The 24,911-nt window shown below is 34.4% G+C and overlaps 2 protein-coding genes across 2 annotated transcripts; both read right to left on the bottom strand.

The window, feature by feature from the left end:
• Positions 1-1,539: 1,539 nt before the first annotated feature.
• On the bottom strand, positions 1,540-9,056 carry LOC147392860 (glutamate receptor 2.7-like). Its single transcript, XM_086456966.1, has 5 exons — positions 8,219-9,056; positions 3,852-5,188; positions 3,426-3,738; positions 2,780-3,186; positions 1,540-2,303 (listed from the first exon to the last, which is right to left on the bottom strand). Exons 1-5 carry the CDS (start codon positions 8,502-8,504, stop codon positions 1,701-1,703), a joined length of 2,946 nt encoding a protein of 981 aa, XP_086313092.1. The 5' UTR covers positions 8,505-9,056; the 3' UTR covers positions 1,540-1,700.
• Positions 9,057-9,237: 181 nt separating this feature from the next.
• LOC147392859 (uncharacterized) lies at positions 9,238-14,513 on the bottom strand. Its single transcript, XM_086456843.1, is given in 3 exon segments — positions 9,238-10,127; positions 11,392-13,485; positions 13,488-14,513. Coding segments are annotated over 3 exon segments (3,321 nt in total). The 5' UTR covers positions 14,353-14,513; the 3' UTR covers positions 9,238-9,765.
• Positions 14,514-24,911: the final 10,398 nt, after the last annotated feature.

Genomic DNA, 24,911 nt, shown 5'->3' with positions numbered 1-24,911 from the left:
AATCCTTCGAGGTTTTTCTGGATGCTTCCTTTCGGCTCGTGTATTGTAACCGTAATTGTTTCGCGATTTGATAACTTCCACGTGCGCTACAATTAACACTAATATATCATTAGCTCTATTAATTTGGATAAATGAAATAATTTTACAATTATTTAAAGGAACTAACATTTATGCAATGGTAATCTTAGTGCAATTACGGTCCCAAAATCGAATAATTGGGACCTTATCACATCTAGTCATTGAATTGGCTAACTTTGACTTCAAATAATTAGGGAAAACCTAGTCTAATGAACTTTGACTTTTTTGTCATTTGGTTGGCTTGTTAAAAAAAAATAGAATTGAAGTTATTATGACTAGGACAACAATCAGAGGATTAGACTGAAACCTTGAAAAAGGACTACATGTTTTTTTGAAAAGAAGACTAGAAAAATGATAATGTGTGAAAAAGAAAAAAGAAAAAACAAATGTATAAAATTTTGAAAAAGACCAAAGCAAAGCAAAAAATGTTAAAATTGAAAATGTGCAAAAAGAAAAGAGTAGAATGAGGTTAAATACAGTATTTCAGTAGGGTAAAAGTCGCCAATGGTAAAAATATAAGTAAGTTGGATAAACCGATGTTATCTTCCGATCCAATAACTTTAACTTTGTTAATTAGATCGAAATAATAAGTAAACAAATAAATTGATAAGGTGACTTGTTTTGATGGATTTGACTAATCTAATTCTTTATATTATGATTTTCATTATTGTTTATCTTAATATAGTTTTAATTCAGTTTCATTTAATATTTCGAATCGTAATTGTTTTTAAGTCAAAAATTGTTGGATCAACGTTGTCTTTGTAAATTGACCATTGTTTGCCAAGGTTTTTATATATTTTTGTTCACTTATTTTTATTGATAAACTGCACTGAGCAGTCAACACAGAATTCGATGATCAAAGCATCAACAGCATGGATATCGAGTTTGATAGACCCGAAAAATCCCCAAAAACGTGTCTTGAGGGCTTCCTTAACAAGAGTATTTTGTAAATTTAGGATGCTCTCAATACACATGATATCCTACAATTGGTCAATCCGGATTTTATAAAACCTTGGTTTGACTTTTCTATGTAATTTTTTTTTTCATCCAATGACATAAGACCATTGGAAATATAGAGAAAGCAATCATTTTCATATAAAATATCCATGTGAAATTTCCAAAATATTCTTTTTAAATTTATTATAATGACAATTATAGTTTTATAAGAATAATAGATTTTGCAAATGTGTTTTTGAACATTCCACCATGTCCAACCAGTTTTTTTTATAAAGAAAAATATTTAGAAGTATCATTTAGATAGTCCCTTGTAAGATCAGATATGAGGGTTGATATTTATTCTATAGTGTATCCTACTATTTAAGTCAATTTAGATTTCCTTTTAGAGTTACAAAAAGAAATAAGAGAAGAGGAAAGAAAAGAAGAAACCCCCTTGTTTAAGAAATAGTGAACTAAAATATCATCCTTTACATGGATACACAACATAAATTAATAAACATCAAATAGTCATGATGTGTAATTAAAAGCCTTGAAGAAGTCATTTAGTACGTTATCTAGAACAAAGTATATTACATAGCATATGTTACATGGATACACAGAAAGATGGATCAATTTGACAATGTTATAAGATCTAAAATCAATTTAATCTCATCCCCTTTCATCAATTATCCTTGAGGAAGCTGATCTCTCTCTGTATTTACATTGCTAAGCTCAATGGAAGGCATTATCTCTTGGGTGATTAATATTTCTGGGTTTGAATTCCCAAAATCTACGGAGGGTGTTCCTTGGTCTTCCATGGGAGTGAAAGGTCCTTCTGTATGGTAGGAAAAGCATGATGGACTCATTGGAGCGTTAATATTCTGTGAAGCTTCAACACCTTTAACTTCTATATTAGAGCTATTCTGAAGTCTGGTATTCCTAAATGTATGAGAAGAGAAGTCTTTTTCATCGAATTGTCTCGCCATGATACGAATTTTTTGCCAAATCGATGTATCGGGGTCAATGTGTCTCCATATATGCTTATGGTTGTAATAGAAAACAATAATGTATACGAGTAAGGCTAATATTGAAGAGACCCCAGCAATGACAAAGAGACCCAAGAAGCTGTCGAGAGTGAGACTATTTGAAGAGACCATGTTGTTCGGGTCAGGGCAACTCGTATCATGTCCAAACCACTTTTTCACAATTTGGTCCATTGTATCTCCCTCTGTCACATTTAAAACTGCTCTCGAAACATCAGGTACAAGAGGGGAACCTCTCGGAAAGACCTACAAAAGGTATAGAAATTGAAAGAAACATAACTAAGATTTAAATACATCCTTACTTAAATATGGGAAATGCTAATGTCTAATACAAGCATTTGGTGTTAGCAACCTCGCATACCTTGTTTTTTCATAAAAATTATTAAAAAGCAAAAAAAAAAAAAATCAAAATTAGTCTTCTAATGATAAAAAAAAGCCAAAACTTGATTGTTGTTGTGCAATGTCATTTCTATAAATATCACAAAGTCTCGTAAAGTTATTTATAAAAATTCCATTGGACAATAAACAATAAACCTTTTTTTCTTTTTTTTGTTCTTAATTTTTTTTAAGAAAAAAAAAAAAAAAGGATTAGTTGTTTGAGGATTTTCTTGAAAAAAAATCAAGGAATTGGAGGTTGTTAACACCTAATGCTTGAATTTGGAACATTAGCAATTTAGTATTTCCCGGTGATGATGATTCCAAAGAGAGCAGGAAAGACTTACAAAGCCAAATCCATCAGTCTTGTACGTAGGTCCGACTATCGTATACTTAGCACAGTATCTCGCAAGGAGGAGCTTTATGTAAGGGGCCTCATCAAAAGCGGCAGAAATGCCATCATTTTGACTCCCTTTTGATAAAGCTTGATCAAACTCGTCTGGAGAATTATAGGTCTTAAGCTTGGATTCATCAAACCCCATCTGCTTCAAGAGCCCAAACACAAATGAACCCTCTTGATATCCAACAGATTCGCGTGTCTTTAAAAGCTCTTTGATATCAGTGATGGTTGGTTGGAGTTGTTGAACCGTCAACAACGATGTCAAGCTAGCTGTGTAACTTGATGTAAGTATGAGGACTACGAAAATCCATATGATCAGCACAAACCTAGCCAAGTTGCTCACCACCTTCTCCCCTGCACAATTACAACAGTTGTATTGAAATTATCACAAAATAGATATTGTTTGGGCGTCTAGATATTGTTACATTGTACCTCAACCCCATCAGCCTAAATCTTTTAACCAATGCACACTATACTATGTCAAAGGAAACTTTCACAACTTTGGTTCTTTTGAACCGAATGCCCCAAAAGGTGTCCTCGCACTCTATTGAAACTAATAGTAAGTAAATTTAAAGAGATGTATGAGGAATTACTATGTGCAAAAACAAGCGTAGAGAAGGAGAACCAAAAGATCATGCCAAACTGATAAGCTGCTGGCCCCCTAAATTCTTCGTTGATCCGGTGTTCAAGGACCCATATCACAAAACCAGTGAAGATAAAAAAAGAACCAATTGTTAACCATAGATTTCTGCTTAAAGGCTTCAAGAAAATCCACGCATTCTTCTTTCCATTGTCTTTAACAGGCACGAGCATTGATACCCCTGACTCTGTATATGGTAATGTAAAGTCTACATATTGGGATCGGTTGGCTCTAATGGTGGTATCTCCAACGACGGCATCAAATTTCTATTTAACAAGAAAAAGTATTCCCATTTAAATAGATTAAAACTCGCTCAAAATATTAATCGAAAATATATATATATATATATATATATATATATATATATATTCAAACTTACCTGAAGAAACACTTGATAAATCAAATCGTTGTAATTCCCAGCAGTTGAGCCATCAGCCTTTTGGAAGGGAATGAAATCGTAAGGGACGGCATAAGGTAATGTGTCCATTACAGCATTGAACACGTCTATGCAATACCCGGTGGCCATTGCCAAGTTAGTAGTAGGGTCCCATGTCACCGTCACAAATTCACTAAAACCATCCTTCACTGGAACTCCAATCCTCAATCTTTTCCCATTTGTGGGAATTACCCAACCCTTTGGCACAATTATAGACTCTCCTGGCCATATGATCACACTGAGATTGGCCTTAGAAGCCGAGTACAGATTTGTACTTGTCACATTCAATAACCGCGAAATTCCAGATGTTGGAGTCCAAAAGCCAATCTCTCTCCCCCCATCACCAATTACATTAAGTATCTGGAAAGCGAACGATTGTAGTTGCCCATTTACGAGCACAAAGTCCCCACTCAGACCTTTAAATGTAGTCTTGGAAATTGCTTGCAAAAGTTCAGGACCTATCTGAGAGACTCCCATTGTTGCAAGATCACTCGAATTGTCGATAACGTTTGGTTTCAAGAAACGGAAGTTTGCACCGCCAACCTTCTCTGCTGCCATTGCTAATGCCCAAGCCGTATCATAAGCCCATAGCCCAAAAACACTTAATGCAGCTCTTTCGACATCTGGGTTCTCTTGAACGAACTTCTTTTTCCATCTAACATTAAAATTGTCAAGCTCTTTCGATCTTGGAACATAAGGCCTTACACCCAATACACCTTGCATTGAATCGATAACAGAGGAATCCATGGAACTTAACTCATTACTTAGTCCATCTGTGATGATCCAAGAGTACCCATTGCTCATCATTCCTACCTCTTTTGCCTTTAGGAAAAGACGTGAACCAAGAGACATTGCCATGTGTACAATGAAGACTCTAGTCTGCATTGTCATCAACTTGTAAAGCTCTTCAACGATTTGATCATCTGTGGCCGAAACAGGAATGACACTTCTGTAGGGAACTCGGGTATCGATATCTTGTAAGGCATCAGTTAGATAAGGTATAATTCCATTTCCATATTCCGTGTCTTCATAGATGGGTACGGCTTGCCTCCATCCAAAAGCTTGAACAATAGCAGCAATGGCTTTTACTTGAGCGGAATCATTTTGAGCTGTTCGAACGAAGTAAGGAGTTTGAACAGAAGAAAGAGATGGACTAGTTGCCGCGAAAGAAACAATGGGTACTTGAGTTTTGTTTCCAAGATCAATAATGAAGTCGGCCTGTGATGATGATACTGGTCCTATGATGGCTTGCACCTCCACATTTTTTAAGAGGTCTAGAGCTGTAATTTGAAGAGAATAAAAATGAAATTAAGGAATTTTTCAATTTATTTTTCTTGCAAAATTAAGGAAATCAGATCTCTAAACAAGCAAGCAAGAAGTATTTCATAGCTTGAAACTAATTCATCACTAAATCATATATACATGTTAAAAAATGTGATTTTTTCCACTATGAATGTTGTAGAGTTCTTTTGGATATTCAGAATAACTAAGTTGAACGTGGCATTTTCTAATGTCTTAATGATAGTTGGAGCTTCCCACAAAGATCTAAGGGAGTATAGAACTACTGTCCCTCAAATTCAACAAGCGAGACTCGATCTGAGTCTCAACAAGGTTGCACACAAGTTTTGAACATGGTTTTAAGGACAACTTTCGGGATTGGATTAGTACCCACTAAGTCCAGTTTAACCTGGCCGATCCGATGGGGCAAGGATTTAAATCCTTCCAAACTGATCCTAACCGATTTCAACATCAATTGAAAAATAATGGCTGTCTTTCAAAAATATTATCTTTATGCTATAATGTGGATTAATATATAGATGCTACAAAATCTAATTTTAAATCAATAATAAACACTCAAATCTTAAAAATTATATACATATGTATTGTGTGCAATAGTCCCACATCGCTCGGGTATCATGACCTTGGCTATATATAAACCTAGGGCAATCCTCACCTCACAAGCCGGTATTGTGAGGATGAGTTAGGCCCATGGGCTTTTACATGGTATGAGAGTGGGTACCACAAGGACATAGGAGATACTGAGGGGGAGTGTGATCGATAGTCCCACATCGCCTATGTATCACAACCTTGGGCTATATATAAACCCGGGGCAATCCTCACCTTACAAGCCAGTTTTGTGAGGAAGAGTTGGGCCATGGAGTTGAGTCAAGTTGACAACTAGCAAGTCAACTCGAATGAATCAAATAAAATATATTAAGGACATCGACAGCGTCAGCCTGATTCGAATGAGTAATTTCCACATAAAAACATTAGATAGATGACTGATCATTTGACTTCTTTTTTTTTTTTTTTTGGGTAAGAAACATTGCTTCCAAATCCATCTGTATCATCCAATAATTCAAATAAATAAGTAGTAGTGATCTAATAATATAATAGATTGGAAACCATAGAAACCAACTAAAAATATAAAAAATGGAAATCTACAAATGCAGACTTATTAACACCATTGTTTACTAATCAGTGACAAAAAGGTCACTTTCGATAGTGTTGAAGTTCTTCGATTGATGAGATACTAATGAAACAATTGGAAGACTCTCATACTCAACCTCTTATCAAAAACCTTGATCTTTCTTAAAAATCGCTCGCTTTCAATCTCAAGATTTTACGTATTCCAACCTTCAAATATCAAAAACAAGAATGGGATTTCAACGAGATTTCTTTTGGCAAGAGATTTTAGTCAATTTTGACACAATAAAAATGTTAACGATTTGCTGGAGTTTAGACCATTTAAGCATGGTTTTAAATCCTGGTATTTTTGTCTAATCTTGTCCCTGTATACCGAGTTGACTCATATAAGTCATTTTGTTTTGAACAAGTCAAACCATTTAATCAATTTAAAATTTAAAATAATTATTATTAGGTGGAGTAGATGCTCTCTCACAAAAAAATTTAATATACATATTAATTCATTAAAAATTAATAATTTTATATCAAAAATATAAAATACGATTGACTCCATCGAATTTTTATCTTGACCAATAGTTTGAGTATGTTTTCCTACAATTTCCAATATAGTTTTAAAATATTGGACAAGTCATCTTGAATTAATCTTGGATGGTCAATGTGTTAACTATTCACATAGACTATCTTGACCAGTTGCTTTCGAGACTAAGATGATTTGCCAGTCTAAAGTGCCTCAAAATTATAAATCTTCTTTCAAAAGTTTAAAAATAAAATAAATAAATATGGCTTTTGTTACCTCAAATATGAATCAACTTTTGATACAATGGCTGATATGGTTAAACAAAACAGATTTCTTAGCGATCAGCACTTGTCTTAGGATCCATCAAATTTGGGCATCCCTAGGGAACATGAACATTCTCCCATCACTGCCGTTGATTGATGTTTCCTTTAAAGCTATCCTTTATACCACATGGCACTTTTTTATAATATATTGACCCATGAACCTAGGCATCAACGAAGGGCCTTATTGGTGATTTCTGACTTTGAGGATTTATTTCATCACGTGCTTTATAAACAGGACCCACATTAGCTTTCCAAGTCAATAAAATAATATAAAATAAAAATCCAATTTAATTAAAGGATAAATCCCATTTGAGGAAATAGACCCAAAAAGGTCCTGGAGATACCCAATTCTCTCCTCTGGATCTTGTACTCCTGGGAGTTGATTAGCTACCCAACTCCATGTTTTCATTCCATCATGACTCATTCTTTGATTTTTTTTTTTTTTTCCTTCATTTTTTAGAATACATCATTGATAATCTATAAGAGAGATTCTATTGCCACACCAACTTTTGCTAAGGCCAGCCCAATCCATTTGTAAATCACCAAAGAATTAGCACACATCCTGGGTGCTGTTAGTAAAAGCTGATGTGGCAATAGAAGCTCTCTAATCACTGAGATAAGGAAAATTCTAGTCTCAAACACAATTTGAGGCAAAACATCAAATTTGTGGCTGAGATGGGATGATATTCCTAGGGATTCACAACACAAACAGAACCAAACCCCAAGAAAAATCTGTGTTTTCCTCAGATCTCAGTCGACCATCAAACTTGATGTGAGGTTTCGAGGTTAGAAAAGTCCATGCGAATAAAACCTCGTCTTTGCAGAGAAGATATTATGCACAGACGCTCCAGAAAACGTTACCCATAAGACTTAATAGTTTCTGGCTTAGAGCACCATCAAATTGAACAACTAGCAAGAAACCATTTCTAATTAAAGAGCTAGGATTGAACCCATGGGTTCACAACACATTGTGAACCCCAATTCTCATAAATCAAAATGAAATAATGAGAACCAAGAGATGAAGGAAAGAGAAGTAACATTACCTGCAGAGGCGGCGCCAACAACATCTTTCTTTGAGTCTCTAGTGTGGAGAACCAATCTTGTTTTGTAGAAACTATGAGTAGAGTAGAAGTCAGATAGTGCCATGGACATGCAGCTCAAGCCCACTTTTCCCACTAATCTGTCCATATCAAGAACCACGCCAACATTAATCGCAAATGTTGTGTTTTGGGCCATGGCCAATTCTCCGAAGAATATCTCTGAAGAGAATAATAAGAGGAAGAATAACAAAGAAGAAAGAATTTGGGTTGAGCTCTTCATCTCCAACATTAAGGCCAATTGAATTCTTATTATGGCCTTGAACTTCAGTTTCTTGATTCAACGTTCCCTATTTATAAATTCTTAAAGATTAAGAAGTAGAACATCAAGAATATTGTATGAAAGATAGCGTTGGGACTAGGACAGGTCTGCTGGTCTAATACTCATAGTTGTTATTTGTCTCACTCCCATCTCTTCTACCTTGACCATTTCAAAGCTTGATATGATAAAGAGCTATTATAACTCGTGTTTAACGTCGACAACACGCTAAGGGGTCACGATGAAGAGTCTTTGCATCGATGCAAACTGTCGAATACTGATCATAGCTGCAAAGCACAAGAAACAGGACAATCTCAAAGATGTGGTCCACCATTTAAATGGTCTGATAGAAGCAATGGCTGATCATCCAGTGTAGGAAGGATAGCCTTTGGTGCTTCAAGGGAGCATACTATAAGTCCCTTATAGTATAATAATCACCTTAGGAGGTATGACTTTATACATAGAAGATCATTGCCAGCAAGATACCTATATTTTTGACATTTGACTACCAACTATAACGACTTCTGAAAAGAGCTGACTTCATAAAATCCAAATTTTAAAATCCCAAGGCCCACTCTTTTAACAGTTTCCTATAATTTAAAAGATTCTGGAGAAGAAACTATTTCAATTGGATTTACTGTATTTTTATCACAAATAAGTCTACTTTCTTGAGTCAAGGGTGTATGGGATCCAGAGGATTGGCCATTTGTTTGGAATAGTGGTCAAAGTTTGAAAAACCCATCTCAAGATAATATCTCGGCCTTGACCGAGACCATTCTGAAAGATCGTATGTTCGATCTCAATCGAAAATGGACTGTTTAGTACTTTAAACCATAGTAGCTGGTTCAAATCTAGTTTACCCACGCTATGCCAGTGCAGAGAGAAAATATTGTGAGCTGTTATGGAAATTTATGCCAAGGAAGTGAAACAGATGCAAATGAAGGCAAGGGGGGCTCTCTATTCTTGAGAGATGCTATTGGAACCCCAAATTTTACTTATTACACCTTAATTTCTTAAATTATTTATCACAACCAAATTAAAGATTAAAAGCACACTCTTCAAACATTACAAAGGTTTGGCTCAAATTATAATCTCAACATTACAACACTCATTCAAACAATTTTAGTAGTTGATTACAATTACGATTAGGCTCCTATGAATTGGAAATTACATGGTTATGTGTACAACAATGTTTAAGGAGATTAAATACTCTTAGACAGATTAACTATAAGAGCTATGGACTACAAAAACTGTTTTTGATTCTAACCTTAACCTTAGCATCTGTTAGTTGCTTCACTACATCTCTCATTGTGGGTCTCTTGCTTGGCTCCGTCTCTGTACATTGCATTGCCACCAAGAATACTTCGATCACTTCTTCCATGATTGCTGAATCCATGAATTCGTCCCCAAGGCTTGGATCCACGATATCATCAATGTCTTCATGGCTACTCCAGGTGTAACGCATCCACCGCACTATGTCCATGTCCTCTGGGAATGAGGGATCCAAGGCCTCCTTTCGAGTTATTAGTTCGAGTAAAACTACCCCATAACTGTATACATCCAATTCCTCACTCTTCACCGTTGTAAATGCAGTCTCTGTCACAAACCATACTAAATTAGGTTATAAATGTAAATTTCAATTTGAAACTCAACTCATGTTATTCAAAGATTTAGCAAATTGACACGAGGGCGTGGAATTCCAGGAAAAAAATATGAAGGGGAAGAAATAAGAGAACGCACAAATAGGGATTAAAATGGGTTGCATCCGGGCCCGATCTGAGTATATCCATATTCAGATCCAATTTTTTTATCTGAATCTGACTCAGATCCTACTACATAAAATCATATCCGAATCATTTTGCTTTTAATTAATCCAGATCTGACCCAATCTAATTGCTTGATTCAGATCGGGTTGGATAATTCCGGATCATTCAAAATGCTTTCTTTTATGCTTCCTTCCTAATTGTTATACTATTATATTTTCCCATTATAATTCTTTTATATTATAAGAATTTGTGTCATATTAAATTAGTATAAAAAAAAAGGATATTTTGAAAAACCAAAAATATAATTTTCAAAGCAATACGTCATTCGAATCTAGGCGGATATAGGGATGGATCTGTATCCAACCTAGATCCAACTAGGATCAAGGGACATCAAACCATATTCAAACCATTTTTTTATTCAGATAAAATCCTACCCATTTTATGCCCTACGCACAAAACACGGCAAGATTTATGCTGTTCAACAGTGCCTACATCTACAGATGAGATGAGAGCAATTCACTAACATTTGAGAAAGAAATCACAGCCCGTGATTTCTCCCTATGCATCTCTCAGACCTCAAGAATCCTGAACACTCCCATAACCCTAAAATGAATTACATAACACATGTCCATAATGCCCAATTTGAGTAGAAAAATACTTTCCTTTCTAACTTAGTAAGATTTTAAGCCTTACTAAGGGTTGTTTTGCTAAAATGGATTACCACATTGGCGATCCAACACCACAGCCCTCTAGATTTCATGGAAAAACTCAGATCCAAAAAAAATGGGCTTCATCAAAAGTTTTGAAAATGGACGGCTACCGAACTTCCACAGAACTCCTAAATTTAAAACTAAAATTCAACAGTGAATTTTTTTTTTTTTTTTTTTGGAAAGTTCATAGAATTTTGTCCTCTACAACCCTGAAGCATTGGATCATGTTTTTGGATGCAACAAGGTGTGCCCAAAGTAAGGGTGGAATCCTTACTAACTTAGTAAGGCTAGTTGGACTGATTTGGGTATCCATCCCTATTGATCAACCACCACCAATTAGATTCAAGACATCTATCATACCACGAACTAACAGAATATGCATACCTGGTGCCATATATCCAACAGTGCCCATGACCGAAATGGATTGAACCGAACCAGAGGAATGATCCATGAGCTTTGCGATGCCAAAATCAGAAATATGGGGCTCCATCTCCGAGTCCAAGAGTATGTTCTTCGGTTTAATATCCCGGTGCACGATAGTGGGATTACAATCATAATGAAGATAAGCTAATCCTTGGGCAATTCCCATCGCTATCCTATACCGCACATCCCACTTGAGAACTGGGGCCGGACTGTTTTCATGTAAAACATCGTAAAGGCTACCGTTCTCCATGTAATTGTACAAGATCAACCCATAGTCCTTCCTCAACCAAAAACCTTCCAATCTAACAAGATTACGGTGCCTGATCTGTCCAATGGTCTGGATTTCTCTAATCATGCTAGCATTCACTCGTTTCTGTCCTGCAAAAACTAACTTCTTTACTGCATATAGATTATCCGAATCAATGGATGCCATGTAAACAGTTCCATGGGCTCCTCTCCCAATAATAAATCTCTCATTCAGATTCTCCGTCGCCTCCATCACTTTGTTCAGTAGGACAGATGAACCTTCATGAGCAAGGATTTCTAACTCTTTTTTGGTTCTTCTGCACCTCATAAATATACAACCCAACATAACAAACACTAGAACACAAAACAGCAACGATCCAACAGCTATCACCACGATCTTTACTGTACCGAGGCCTTTCCGACCACTCGATATATGATCACAAGGAGTGAAATTGGTGTTCCCATGACATGTTAGCTGACAAGAAACGCAAAGACCTGGATTACCCAAGAACGAAGATGGAGAGGAGTTCAACAATTTCATTAATGTCTCCGGTATAGGACCATTGAAGAAATTATATGAAACATTCATCTTAAGCAATGAATGGAGTTCGCCAATTGGTGCTAAACTTCCCGTCAGATTGTTACGAGATATATCCAAGCTTTGTAAGAGACTCAACTTCTCAACCTCTGAGGGTATTTGGCCTATTAATCTGTTATCACTGAGATTCAAACCATAGGCTAGGTTCTGTAATTCACCGAGTGATGATGGAATATAACCTCCCAGCAAATTTCCCCCAAGTTCTAGCTCCAAAAGCTGTCCGAATTCTGACAAAAAATCAGGAATTCCCCCAATGAACCGATTTTCACTCAGTATCAAAGTGGATAGTCGTGTTAAACTCCTTAGGCTTGATGGAATCGAACCATTTAACGAATTGAAACCCAAATTTAATGAATATAATTTGTTACAATTCGAGATTTCCGGAGGCAACAGACCTTGCAAATGGTTATCAAATAGGTTCAAAAGCTGCAACTCAGATAGGTTTCCTAGTTCTTTGGGGAGAAGTCCGGAAAGCTTATTCGAAGACAAGTTAATCGAAGTAAGATTTGCACATTTTCCCAAACTAGATGGAATTGTTCCATTTAAAATGTTTCCGCTAATATCAACGAATGACAAGTGAGGATTTTCGGTAAACTCCGGAAGGAAACCAGTGAGATTATTGTGTTTGAGGATCAACCTTTGTAAACTCGAACAACTTCCCACATCTGAAGGTATGCTACCTTGAAACTGATTTAGACCCAAATTTAGAACCCTTAATTGTTTTCCAAAGCAGAGGTTTGGTGGGATTTCACCAGAAAATTTATTGTTAGTGAAATCCAACTGTTCTAAACTACTGTTAACTCCCAAGTTTTGAGGTAAGACTCCAAAGAACTGATTACCGTACAAAGAAATATTTTTTAAACTTTGAAGCTCAGTCATCTCCAAAGGTAGTTCACCCGAAAGACTATTGTTATAAACAAGGAGAATCTCGAGGGTTGGAATCTTCCAAATAGCCAACGGAATCTTTCCGGACAAATGGTTGTTAAACAACTGAAGGGTCGTTAACATGCTCAAATTCCCCAATTCGCTCGGAATTTCCCCTTCGAGCCTGTTTTCATGGAGTACTAAACTAGTCAAGGACCTACATTGCCCAATCTCATACGGAATATTTCGAGAAAAAAGATTACGAGAAAGATAAAGACCCAAAAGATCATTTAAAAGGCCTAGAGAAGACGGAATCTGACCCGTTAACCTATTATTCACAGCGGCAAGACCGTTAAGCTGCTGCAATTGCCCAAACTTGGAGGAATTTCCCCAATAAAATAATTTTCAGATAAAACCAACTGATTCAAATTCTTGCAATTCCTCATACCCAAAAGAATCCTACCCTCTAGACTGTTCAAACTTACGTCTAAGTAACTAAGAAGCTCAAGATTGTTCAAACTTTCGGGTAAAATCCCAACCAATTTGTTATCATTCAAGTAAAGTTCATCTAATTTAGTACAATTCCCAATTGAGTAAGGAATCGAACCTGATAACCCATTACTGTTCATCCACAAAGATTGAATCTTGCTCGCGTTTCCTACATTGGAAGGAATCGAACCAGTGAAATTATTCGAACTGAGGAAAACAAATTCCAAATTTGGAATCTGAAACAAGGAATCTGGTATCTTTCCAGTTAGGAAATTATCGTAAATCGAAAAAATCCTCAATTGGTGCAACTTTTTTATGGTTTCTTTGGAGATTTCTCCAGTGAAACTGTTTTCTGAAAGATCCAAGACCTCAAGTTGAGTACAATTTGCTAACTCTAGAGGGATTGAACCAGAAATACTGTTGAAGCTGAGATCAACTTCTTTGAGGAATCTTAACCGTCCAATTTGGGGACCTAGTTGACCAGAAATCCCGAAATCAGAGAGGTTTAGAGAAATTACTCTGTGTTTATCGTCACAATGGATTCCTTCCCAGTGACACGGAGTGGAATCGGACGAGTTCCACGTAGAGTTGAGTGAGTGAGGTAAGGTTAGGTTGTTAAGAAGAGAAAGTAAAGCTTCTTCATCTGAGGTGAAACCAGAAACGATGCTAAACGAAACAACAAAGCAGAAGTAGAAGAAGGAGGTGAATTTGAAAAAAGTTGTCATTTTTTCTCAGATTCTCAAATAATTTACAACGGCAAGTGCAGTGGCAGTGCAGAGAAGTTTTGTGGTGATGGGCTTACCTTCTGAACTGTTGGTAAGAGAAAACTCGGTTTCCGCTCATTCTCAGAGAACACAACAGAGAGACAGAGAGAGAGAGGAGGGGTTTATAAGCTTTGGTGATTTAGACATACCCCTTCAGGCTTTAGTGAATATTTGAAATACCCCTATCCTTTCAAATAAAATAAAATGACTTAAATACCCTTCAATTTTTTTTTATAAAAAAAAATCTTAGAATTTGACATGATCACGCTTTTAGATGCCACGAATAGATGCAATTAGAATCCACTCCAATCAATGTTAAGTAAAAAAATTAATTGCACCAAGATGAATTTTATGATATAGATCCTTAATCCAAGGTTTGTTGGGTAACAAACTTGATGAAGTAAGGTTTTTTGGGTAATAAACTTCATAAAGTAAGATTCTTTTAAAGTTGTTAAAACGCCAAAGAATGTTTTTATAATAAAAAATACAATATTTAGGTTTATCGAGTAAAACTCTCTATTTTTAATGAATAGAGATCCGAACTCAAGAAATTACACTCAATCCTGACGATATAAGCAGAACATCCAACAATTGGGATTTTATATAAATAACAATGATAATTATTTGAAAAATGATTTCCAATAATTAGATTTTGTATTTACAAGGTCAAAATTGTGTGTTATTTCTTGGGTTCATGGAATCCAATCCATTTTCCACATATTCATTCTCATTGTTATAATCCCACACCTCTATCACTTTACATATTTTTTATATATTAGTTGCTCGCATCATTTGATATCTGAGCTAACATTGTATCTTAAGTTCAAATCTTGAAAGGAGCGAACTGTAAAAGAAACTACTAAAAGATCGAAAAAGAAGGGCTTCATAGTGAAAATTGTAATAAAATGGGCACTGTAAACATTAGTGAAGGGACAACTAAGGAAATGATTGTTTGTATGTAGAAAAGAAGGATATCATAGTGAAAGCCACCATAGAGTCTATTAACCACAATATGAGAAAAGTCCATATTCAATGGTCCAAGGATGTTGAACTTCATATAATTTGGCAAACTAATGTGTCGAATTTTTCATTGTAGATTTTTTTTTTTTCGACAAGTCGAAACGGTCAAATTAATGTAGGATGGGAAATTTTTGATGGCTCTAAGCTAGCAAATCTAAGGAACATTGAAAATTTCAATGGCTATAGGCCGTTGAGCTTCGATTTCTAAAATTTGTGGGCTTTAACCCGTCGAATTTTTCAATTTTCACGAAGTGGTCATGGACACCGACTTCGAAGCGTTGCAACATGTTAGGACCTCAATTTAACTTTTCGTCCTATAAACACCAACACATTTTTGGTGTATCAAATGAGTGTCGTTTATCTTCAATTCATCATTTTCAATCTCTCATCATAGAAAATCTTTAATTTTTTTATCCAAAATTTATTTTTTCTTTTAATTATTCAAAAAATTTATCTTATTATTAAGGCTTGGAGATTGGAGTAGATTGAATCTTAATGTTTTAGATGATAAAAATATTTACCCAAGAGACTAAAGATGCCTGAATTTTAGAAGAAAAATCAAAGGTTTTTACGTCAATTTCATTAGTCTATTAGAAAAGACCCAAATAAGGGGTGCATTCATCAATTTGAAAACATGGGGGGTATCTCAAATATTCTTCAAAACCTAGTAGATCATGTCGGCTTTACGACATTACCGACCTCTATAGCAACATTTTCATGTTCACACGTAGGGGACTCTTCCAGTGAAGCTCTTGTACTCCCGAGAGAAGAATTGCTATTTGGCTTCCTAATGTTTTTGTGCCACGTAAGGTGCTCACTGAACACACTGACCAAAGATTGTTGTTTGGTCCACCTCATGCTAGACCTACGCACCCAAAAATTAACTTTGATTAAAATGGGCTCTTGGGTTTGTTCTTAAAGCTAATTATAAAATCCAACTACATTAAATTAAACTAAAACACATTATATCATAAAGTAGATTAACTATTTCAAAATTTTAATAATCTCCTAAGTTAATTAACAAGATAATTCTAATTTTAAACCAAGACTAATTATAGTAACTCAGAGCAGATGCAAATGTCGCTCACTTGTCAAAAATAAAAATCATCGAAAGTATAAAATAAAAAAAAAAAACAATAGCAAATGCATTTTAACTTTGAGGGGTTGGCGCAATAATAATTTTGGACTGATGAGCGATTAATACCCATAAATCATAAGTTTGATACCCAATACGAGCATTAACTCCTCAAGGGGCCACTCACAAGGGTCCACCCTCACTTACTTGGTGCAGTGATGTGCGGTCATTGCACGTGCCCCGGATTAGTCCTTAGAAAAGACCATGATCTATGGAATGGACAACGCTCAGATATGGGCCTAGTCCGCTATCTATAGGGATACTCGCTTATCAAAACAAAATAGCGAATGCAATTTTTACCTTAAAAGTCGTTTGTTGTATTATTATTTTTATATAAATAATAAGTGACAAATAAGTTTTTTGTTCCCCGTGATTTTAAAAATAGTCAAGCAAGCAATTGATCGAGTTGGTGTTGTTCAAGATTTGAGTTGACTAGTCCCAATATATATATATATATTTAAAATGTAAGTTGAATTTATGAAAATTTGTTAAAGGTATATGAGTTTTGATGTTTTTATATAAAATAATTGTTAGGGAAAAACCATGGATTAAAGTATACAATCAACAAGAAGAAAACAATCACGCAAGATATAACGTGGTTCGATTAGAATTGACCTACATCCACGAGTGAAAGCAGTAGTTTTACTATATTAACCAATCGAAGACCAAAGTTACTATCTTCCTCTACCTACTGTATCTCTCTAATGATGTGACTAAGTTTTTTTTCCTACGCAACATGAAAAAACAAAATACATATATATCTCACTTCTGAGGGCAAAGTTGACAAAGAATTCTAATAGAAAATCGTCCTCAACCTTTGTGTCCGTCCGCAACATAGTCTGAAGTCACCAATCAGAAATAGAAGACATTACTCAACAATAATTAATTTATTAAACAATTTAAATATTTTTGATCTATATAAGATTATGATTTTGTAATTGATCATATATTATTTGACCTAATATTAAATAATTATTGCTATTGTTATTTAATTTTAAACATATGAAAAATTAAATCGTATTTAACTAAGAAGGCAATGAGTCAACTTGGTTTAGGTAAGAGATGAGACTTAATATCCGGTTTGAAAACAATGATTCTTCCTCACCTTATTCTCTCTCTTCCAACGACAAGATTATGATTCTAAATTTTGAAGTCAGTTTTTAAAAATATTGTAACCAAACAAGATTAATTTGTATTTTTAAAAATCAATTTCTATAATTTAATTTTGATAATTCAATATCAGAATCCATCGACCAATCTGAATGAAAAAGTATGAATGTCAATGACAACATAATTACCCAACGTATCCATAAGTTGGATTTAAGTCTATTATCATGGATTTAATTGTTTTGTAGTTTGATTATGTGTTAACCATCTTAGCGATTTATTTTGCTTATAACTTATTTATGGAGATTAAATAGTTTAAGAGTCGTGAATCTGACTCACTTTTTTATATGTTCTGTGTATGCTCCCTTCATAAAATCATAAATCCATTGCTTCATGATACACAATGATAGATTTTTATGATTTTATTTTATTTTATAAAGGAAATGTACAAAAAAATGAGTCAAATTATTGGGATTTATAGTCTAATTAAATATTAATTAATGATGTAGTTGAGGTAAATGTAAAGGCATTTTATTTAAAATTAGAATTTAAAGAGAATGTGGAGTCTTTACTTTACCTTCTCCCCATAATTCCTATTTCTTCTCAATCTCATCCACAAATAAAGACTTTATATCCTAATTTTGAATCGTGTTTTTTTCAAAAATTTGATTTATTTAAAAAATTCATTAGTAACATCTACTATGAAGTGGGGAATTATATGTTAGTTTTTTTTTTTCATTTAAGAATGATTGGCTATCTTATGGAGTATCAAGGATCAATTTTAATTTCAAGATTATTAATGTATTATACCTAAGACCAAAGCTATTAAGAACCCGAACCAATGTTTTATATAGGTTTTGGTATTCATAGAATCGAGTCAAAACCGTCCCAATGATGGGAGCGGATCATTTGTCGTCCATTTCTCTTATAGCTCTTGTTTTACAATACATAAAACACTACATTCAAGGAAAATAACCACACAGCTTTTTAGGATTCATGGTTTAGATTAGATTTGACAAAAAGAAAAATATAATTAAAAATAATATTTATTTTTTTGCCTTAATCAAATGTTTGAAAATAGCGATCACTTTACTCCAATATTTAAATGATTGTATGCAATCATCGTGATGACATGGCATACCCTCAAACGTTGACATGGGCTACAGGAGATTCCGCTACAGAAAATCTGCTCCCCCCATGACAGCCCTAAGATTTGAAGAGTGTGCCACATGGAATATGGCTAGAGGTGGAGTAAATTAGCTATCCAACACTCTAAAGCACTGGATTTGTAGGGATGAGAAATTAGTTGAACTCGTGAAGAAGAGTTTTGGACATTCCTTTGACTTACCAAAGATTGGATTAATTAGCGGTGTGCGTTGGGTCATTGTCTAGTTGTCTGTGTCTCACAAGTGGACTACAAACATTGATTGATCACTTTAATCTCAACCATTGGTTTTCTTTGTCTGAATCTGGTCCCACTTATCCATCCCACACGAGGAAAGGCATGGAGTTATTTCGATTCATTGGTGATTCCTCCTGCCTTATAAATGCCACCCGTTTACAACGATTTAGACGTATTAAGACCTTTATATTTTATTTTTTATTTATTTAAGGTGATTTCGACATACCCCCTTAAAATTTTGATTAATATTAGAGATACGCCCCTGTATTTTGAAATGGATGACATACCCTTGAGTTAGGTTTTGTCTAATAATCTATTATAAAATGACCTAAACCTCAACCAAAACTCGATAAGAGATTTGTTGTTTTAGAAAGTTATGTGCTAAGCTGATGAATCAATAACAAGAAGCCATGTGTACTTAAAAGTTATTAAAATTAAAGCACTTAAACGGCTCTTGAATTTTCTTTCAGCGACTAATCGCTTTTGCTCATTTAATACACATGGCATCATGCCATTGGTTCATCATAACTTTCAAAATATTAAATCTCAATTCTCAAAATTTATTGATTTATTTTTTCAGAAAAATCTGTCATCTTCAAATTGCTAACCTTTTGATCTTCAATATATTATAAAAAAATCTTTGATTTTTCTACCCAAAAATTCATCTTTCTCCTTATCCAAAAATCTACTATATTCATTAAATTGAAAGATATGAAATCAAAGTCGAAAACATAAAAGTAAAAGAAATCTTTCATCTTCAAGTTATAATATTGGGGTAAATTATTTTTAACCTATTAATCTTATATTCAATGTCTTATAAAAATCCTTGATTTTACTATTCAAAATTTTATCAATTTTCTACTTCTCCAAAAATATTTCTTATTCCGGAAGTTTGAAGGTTAAAGATGGTAGGATAGTTAGCCTGAAGGGGAAGGTGAAAAGTTTACCCAAAAATTGAAGATGACTGATATTGAGGAGAAAATTAGTCAAGGTTGAAGATGTGGGCATATTGGTTTTTCATTTTAATATTTAAGAGAAGACCTTAAGTCAAAGGGGCATATTGTAAATTTGAAAACATAGAGGGTCAATAAACGTAGAGGGGCATCACTCATTTATTTATTGAGGCTGATGATGTAGAAAAGCCGTTCACAATTCACACTTGAGTTCACATTCTTTTCTACCAGAAAACCACCAGAGTTCACATCATATGACCTTTTTAAATTGGTGGTTACTTTATTACATAAAATCCGAGTTGACTCAGACAATCGCATTCAATTAAAAAGAGTCAACCCATCCTAAACCCATCTAATCAATTTTACTTTGGATGGATAAACTTAAGAGTTTAACTCCACTACCTAAAAGTTGGATTGCAATGTGTCAACAAACTTAACTATGGTCTAAAGTCTACTTCAAATGAATTTGATTAGAATATTTTAATTTAAAAAATCACAAAATCTCACCAAAATCACATTTTAAAAAATTATTTATATTTATTTTTTTAATAACCAGCTATTCCTCTAGGCAGTGGACCAGATCTGTATCTGGGCTTTGTCCAGTCCATAGACCATGGTCTTGTCCAAGAACTAGTCTCAGGGTAGGTGCAACGCCTACACATTACACACACCAGGTAAGTGAGGGTGTGCCCTCATAGGTGGTCCCTGAGGAATTAATGCTCATATTGGGTTTCAAACTCACAATCTATGGGCATTAATCGCTTATCAGTCTGAAATTACCATTGAACAAAAAATTGTTTATATATCTATACATATAGGTGACTTTCAGAGGTCCTAAAGAAAGCGTAACATTGTGCCAAATATTTTTTCAATGTATGAGTTAGAAGTTTCAGAACAAGCTGATTTTTTGTGAGGATAATTTCTATATTCAGCCCATTATGAAATTTCTAACCCCATTTAAAGTGGTTTACAAAAATCGAACAATCCACGATTCTTCAATTTATAAATTAGGGTTAGAAGTTTCGAAATAAACTGATTTTTTGTGAGGATAATCTCTATTTAGGACTCTCTTTAGGGCCTTCGAGCACTTCCCGATGTTTTTTTTCGTGTATATATATATAAAGAGTGGTTTTGCGCCCCTAAAGTTTGCTAAACATTGTGTCAAACATTTTTCAAAACATGGGTTAGAAGCTTTGGAATGAGCTGATTTTTTGTGAGGATGATCTCTACGGTAAAGAAATCATCATCTCCAAAAATCAGCTCATTTTGAAAATTTTAATCCTAATTTACAAATTTGAAGAATTGTGAACCGTCCAATTTTTATAAATCACTTTTGATGGGATTAGAAGTTTTGGAATAGGCTGTTTTTGGTGACGATGATCTCCTCATCATAGAGATCATCCTCACAAAAAATCAACCCATTCCAAATCTTCTAACCCATGTTTTGAAAAATGTTTGGCAAACTTTAGGGCCGCTGAACCGCTCCCATATATATATACACACACGAAAAAACATGAAAATCGATTTTGTCAGAAAAAAATGATCGAGTTGAACAAATTTCTATATAACACATTGAATCCCGATGGAAAAAACCTTTCAAAGCCTTCTGAATCGACTCGTAGTGACCTAAGTTTTAAAATCTTTTGACTTCCAATGGTACAGGTCGTTTTTTTCCTCCTTTCTTTGTAACATTATATATAAAAATAAATTATTAGGCAGAACCGCACTAAAGACTATTTGAAAACAAACCCACTTCCCATAAAAATAAATAAAAAGATATATCTCACCACCTGCCCCAAGCACTACTACTAATTTAATTTAAATTTGTGCACCAAGGAATACTTTTTATATTTTGGAACAACTTTTCTCTTAGTAAAAAAAAAAATATGAATTAAGTTCATATTGATCCGGATTGGGTTTCCATTTCCCTCCAAATATGTTTTCGATCCATCTTATAGTAACCATGGTAGGGCCGTGACATAAACGTTTTTATTAGATCTCGTGATCTAAAAAACATTTTTAACTTCCACCTTTAGCGCTAGAACAACGGTTCTCTAAGCTAAACTAGTCCAATCGACACTTCTCAACATTTATTCCTCGGATTTTTGTTTCTCAACTTCCCAACTACAAGTTTCGAATATATTTCAAATTACTTTGGAACATGTCGATTGAGACGATCTCAATTTTTCTCTAACTAAAACATTGCCATGATCTAAGATTACACCTTGATGTTAAAACAAATGAGTTACAAGAGCGTTCAACATATCATGCTTTTTTCAATTATTTTAACTTTCCTCCACCAACCAAAAGAATTGCACAATCAATCAAAAAGATTTTCAGGCATGAACACCATGCAGAGTCTTATTGGTCCTAACATGGGCATGTCAACAAATTTGAGGCGAATTTTCGTTCCCACAAATGAAATTAAGGCAGGTAGAGGAAGAGAGAGCTAATAGATAATTGGTCAAGATCCCTTGACTCCTAAGAATGACTCACGAAAAAAAACACATGATCCCAAGCCTTTAAATGCAAAATACAATGGTTGAGATTTATCCTTAGGATAAATATCCCTGAGATTTGTGTTATCAAGATACTCATAAAATCTCAACCAATGGATTTTGTGTTTCAAGAGTTGGGATCATGTGTGTGTGTGTGTTTTTTTTTTTTTTTCATGAGTCATTCTTTGGAGTCAACAGATCCCAACCCATAGATAATTGGCTTTTGATCACTAAGTTATTTATTTATTTATTTATTTTTTATAATTACCCATAGATAATTGGCTTTTGATCACTAAGTTATTAATTAATTTATTTTTTTTATAATTGGGTATCTCTGTAGACAATGGATCTGGCCTATATCTAGCTTTGCCTAATCCATAGATCATGGTCTTGTCCAAGGATGGTCTCGGGGCACGTGCAATGCTTGCACATCACACACTCCAGGTAAGTGAGGGTGCTCCCTTGCGGGTGGCCCTTGAGGAATTAATGGTCATATGAGTATTGAACTCGCAGTCTACGAGCATTAACTGCTTATCAGTCCAAAATATCCATTGAGCCAAGCACTCGGGGATGATGATCACTAAGTTGGCCTTCTCTATATATAACTAAACCACTGACTACAATATTGGTGAGTTGGTATAGAAAGATTCTGTATTCCTAGTATTTGACTTACTAATTACTATGGATTCTCATGTAAAAGCTAATGTGATCCCACTCCCAAGATGAGGATATTTAGTTCAGATTGTTAGATTATGATTCTGGAATTCAAAATCTCGATTGGTTATTTTGGTACTCGAAACTGATTTCAGTTTCTAGAATTAGAATCTTATTGTATCCTCCTATTAGTAGTTCTATCATATGAAAATCATATACCTAAACACAAAAGTGTAAATTTAGCACAAAAACAGAAGAAAGAAGCGAAATTTCCAGTGCAAGAAATGGGTCCACATTGTTTCCGATCAAAAGAGGATCGATTTTATAATCTCAACAAATGGAACATCCGTTCATACAATCTAAATCAAACGACCTATAACATTTATCAACATGAGACATTCGCTCACTCATGATAACCCTCACTGCTCTTTCACTACCTAAACACACGTAAGGTTTAAAAAAAAAAAAAAAATTCTAGTCCAAAGTTTTTGTTGAGTCCAAGGTGTGTTCTTTGATGATTTTATTGTTAGATGAGATTGAATTTGTAGTATTTTTTGTTCTTTAAGTTCTGTTTGTGTACCTTTTAGATGGTTTGCTCGACCATTTCATTAATAAATTTCGTTACCTATCCACACACGAAATAATAATAATAATAATAAATAAATAAATAAAAGAAGAAGAAAGAAACAAAAGATGACACAAGTTCTTAGCAAATCCAAATCTGATTTATTGAACGTATGTCAATAGTTTATCCTGGCAGCTAAAACCAAAATCTATACTTTTGTTTTCAAATCCGCTTGGACAGTTACACAGAAAGCAGCTTATGTACCTATTTCTTTGAAGTAATAACTCTACTCAAGGTTTAAATCTCATCTCGAGGAAATGTGTTGGTCAAGAAGAAAACTAAGACAATCTCATTCGAAACATCTCGAGACATTCGAAAACATTTAATTGTTTGGAGTCGATGTTTATTTTAAGGCTTCAATGAAAACCAAAATGTCTCGGAGGAAACATTCTGAAAACATACAAAATGTTAAAACATGACACTACCTTCAAAGAGGGGTTTTACCGGTTGGCATTTCTATGATATATATGTGAGAAGAGTAAGGCTAGCCCTACTAACTTAAGTAAGATACCACATCTTAAAATGAATGCAGAGGACAAAATTCTAAGAACTTTAGAAAATTATTTTAAAAATTTAATTTTCACCGTTAAGTTTTAATTATAAATTTGAGAGCTCGGTAGCCATGCCATTTTCAAAACCTTGTATGAAGCCTCCCCTAAAATTGTTTTTCTAAATTTTTTTTTCTTTTTATCTAAATTTTTCCATGAAATGTCGAGGGCAGTGGTGTTGGATTGCCAATGTGATAATCCCTTAGTCAGATTTGAAATCTTACTTAAATTTAAGGGAAGTGTTTTCCATCGTGACAAAGGGTACTTTGTCTGCTTCAAGAAAATACCTCTTTTAAGTCAAATGGTAGTTATAAAAAAAAAAAAAGTTTATTAATTGTATTATTAAAACATCATAAAAAAAAAAAAAAAATAGTGATATTTAAAATGAGTTGTGATTTTTTGATGCACCCTCTAACACACGCCCCTTGATGTGGCATGGGCTAGTATCGTAGATTTCCCCCCTCGGGATACACAATTGTAAATCCCCATATATATAGTTGTGTATCTCGAGGAAAGAATCTATGATTCTAGCACATGCCATGTCAGGAGCATGTGTCAGAGGGGGCCGTCAAAAAATC

Source organism: Akebia trifoliata, chromosome 10, assembly GCF_017979445.1.
Source record: "Akebia trifoliata isolate Shusen 1 chromosome 10, ASM1797944v1, whole genome shotgun sequence".
NCBI lineage: Eukaryota > Viridiplantae > Streptophyta > Magnoliopsida > Ranunculales > Lardizabalaceae > Akebia > Akebia trifoliata.
The sequence above is the reverse complement of the archived record's forward strand: the minus strand, read 5'-3'. Positions and strand labels throughout refer to the sequence as shown.

Coding starts and splice junctions, on each gene's coding strand:
- LOC147392860 (XM_086456966.1), bottom strand. CDS start 8,504: ATGTTGGAGATGAAGAGCTCAACCCAAATTCTTTCTTCTTTGTTATTC. Junction 3,739..3,851: donor TTTATCAAGTGTTTCTTCAG/GTAAGTTTGAAT, acceptor CTTGTTAAATAG/AAATTTGATGCCGTCGTTGG. Junction 3,187..3,425: donor TACGCTTGTTTTTGCACATA/GTAATTCCTCAT, acceptor GTAATTGTGCAG/GGGAGAAGGTGGTGAGCAAC.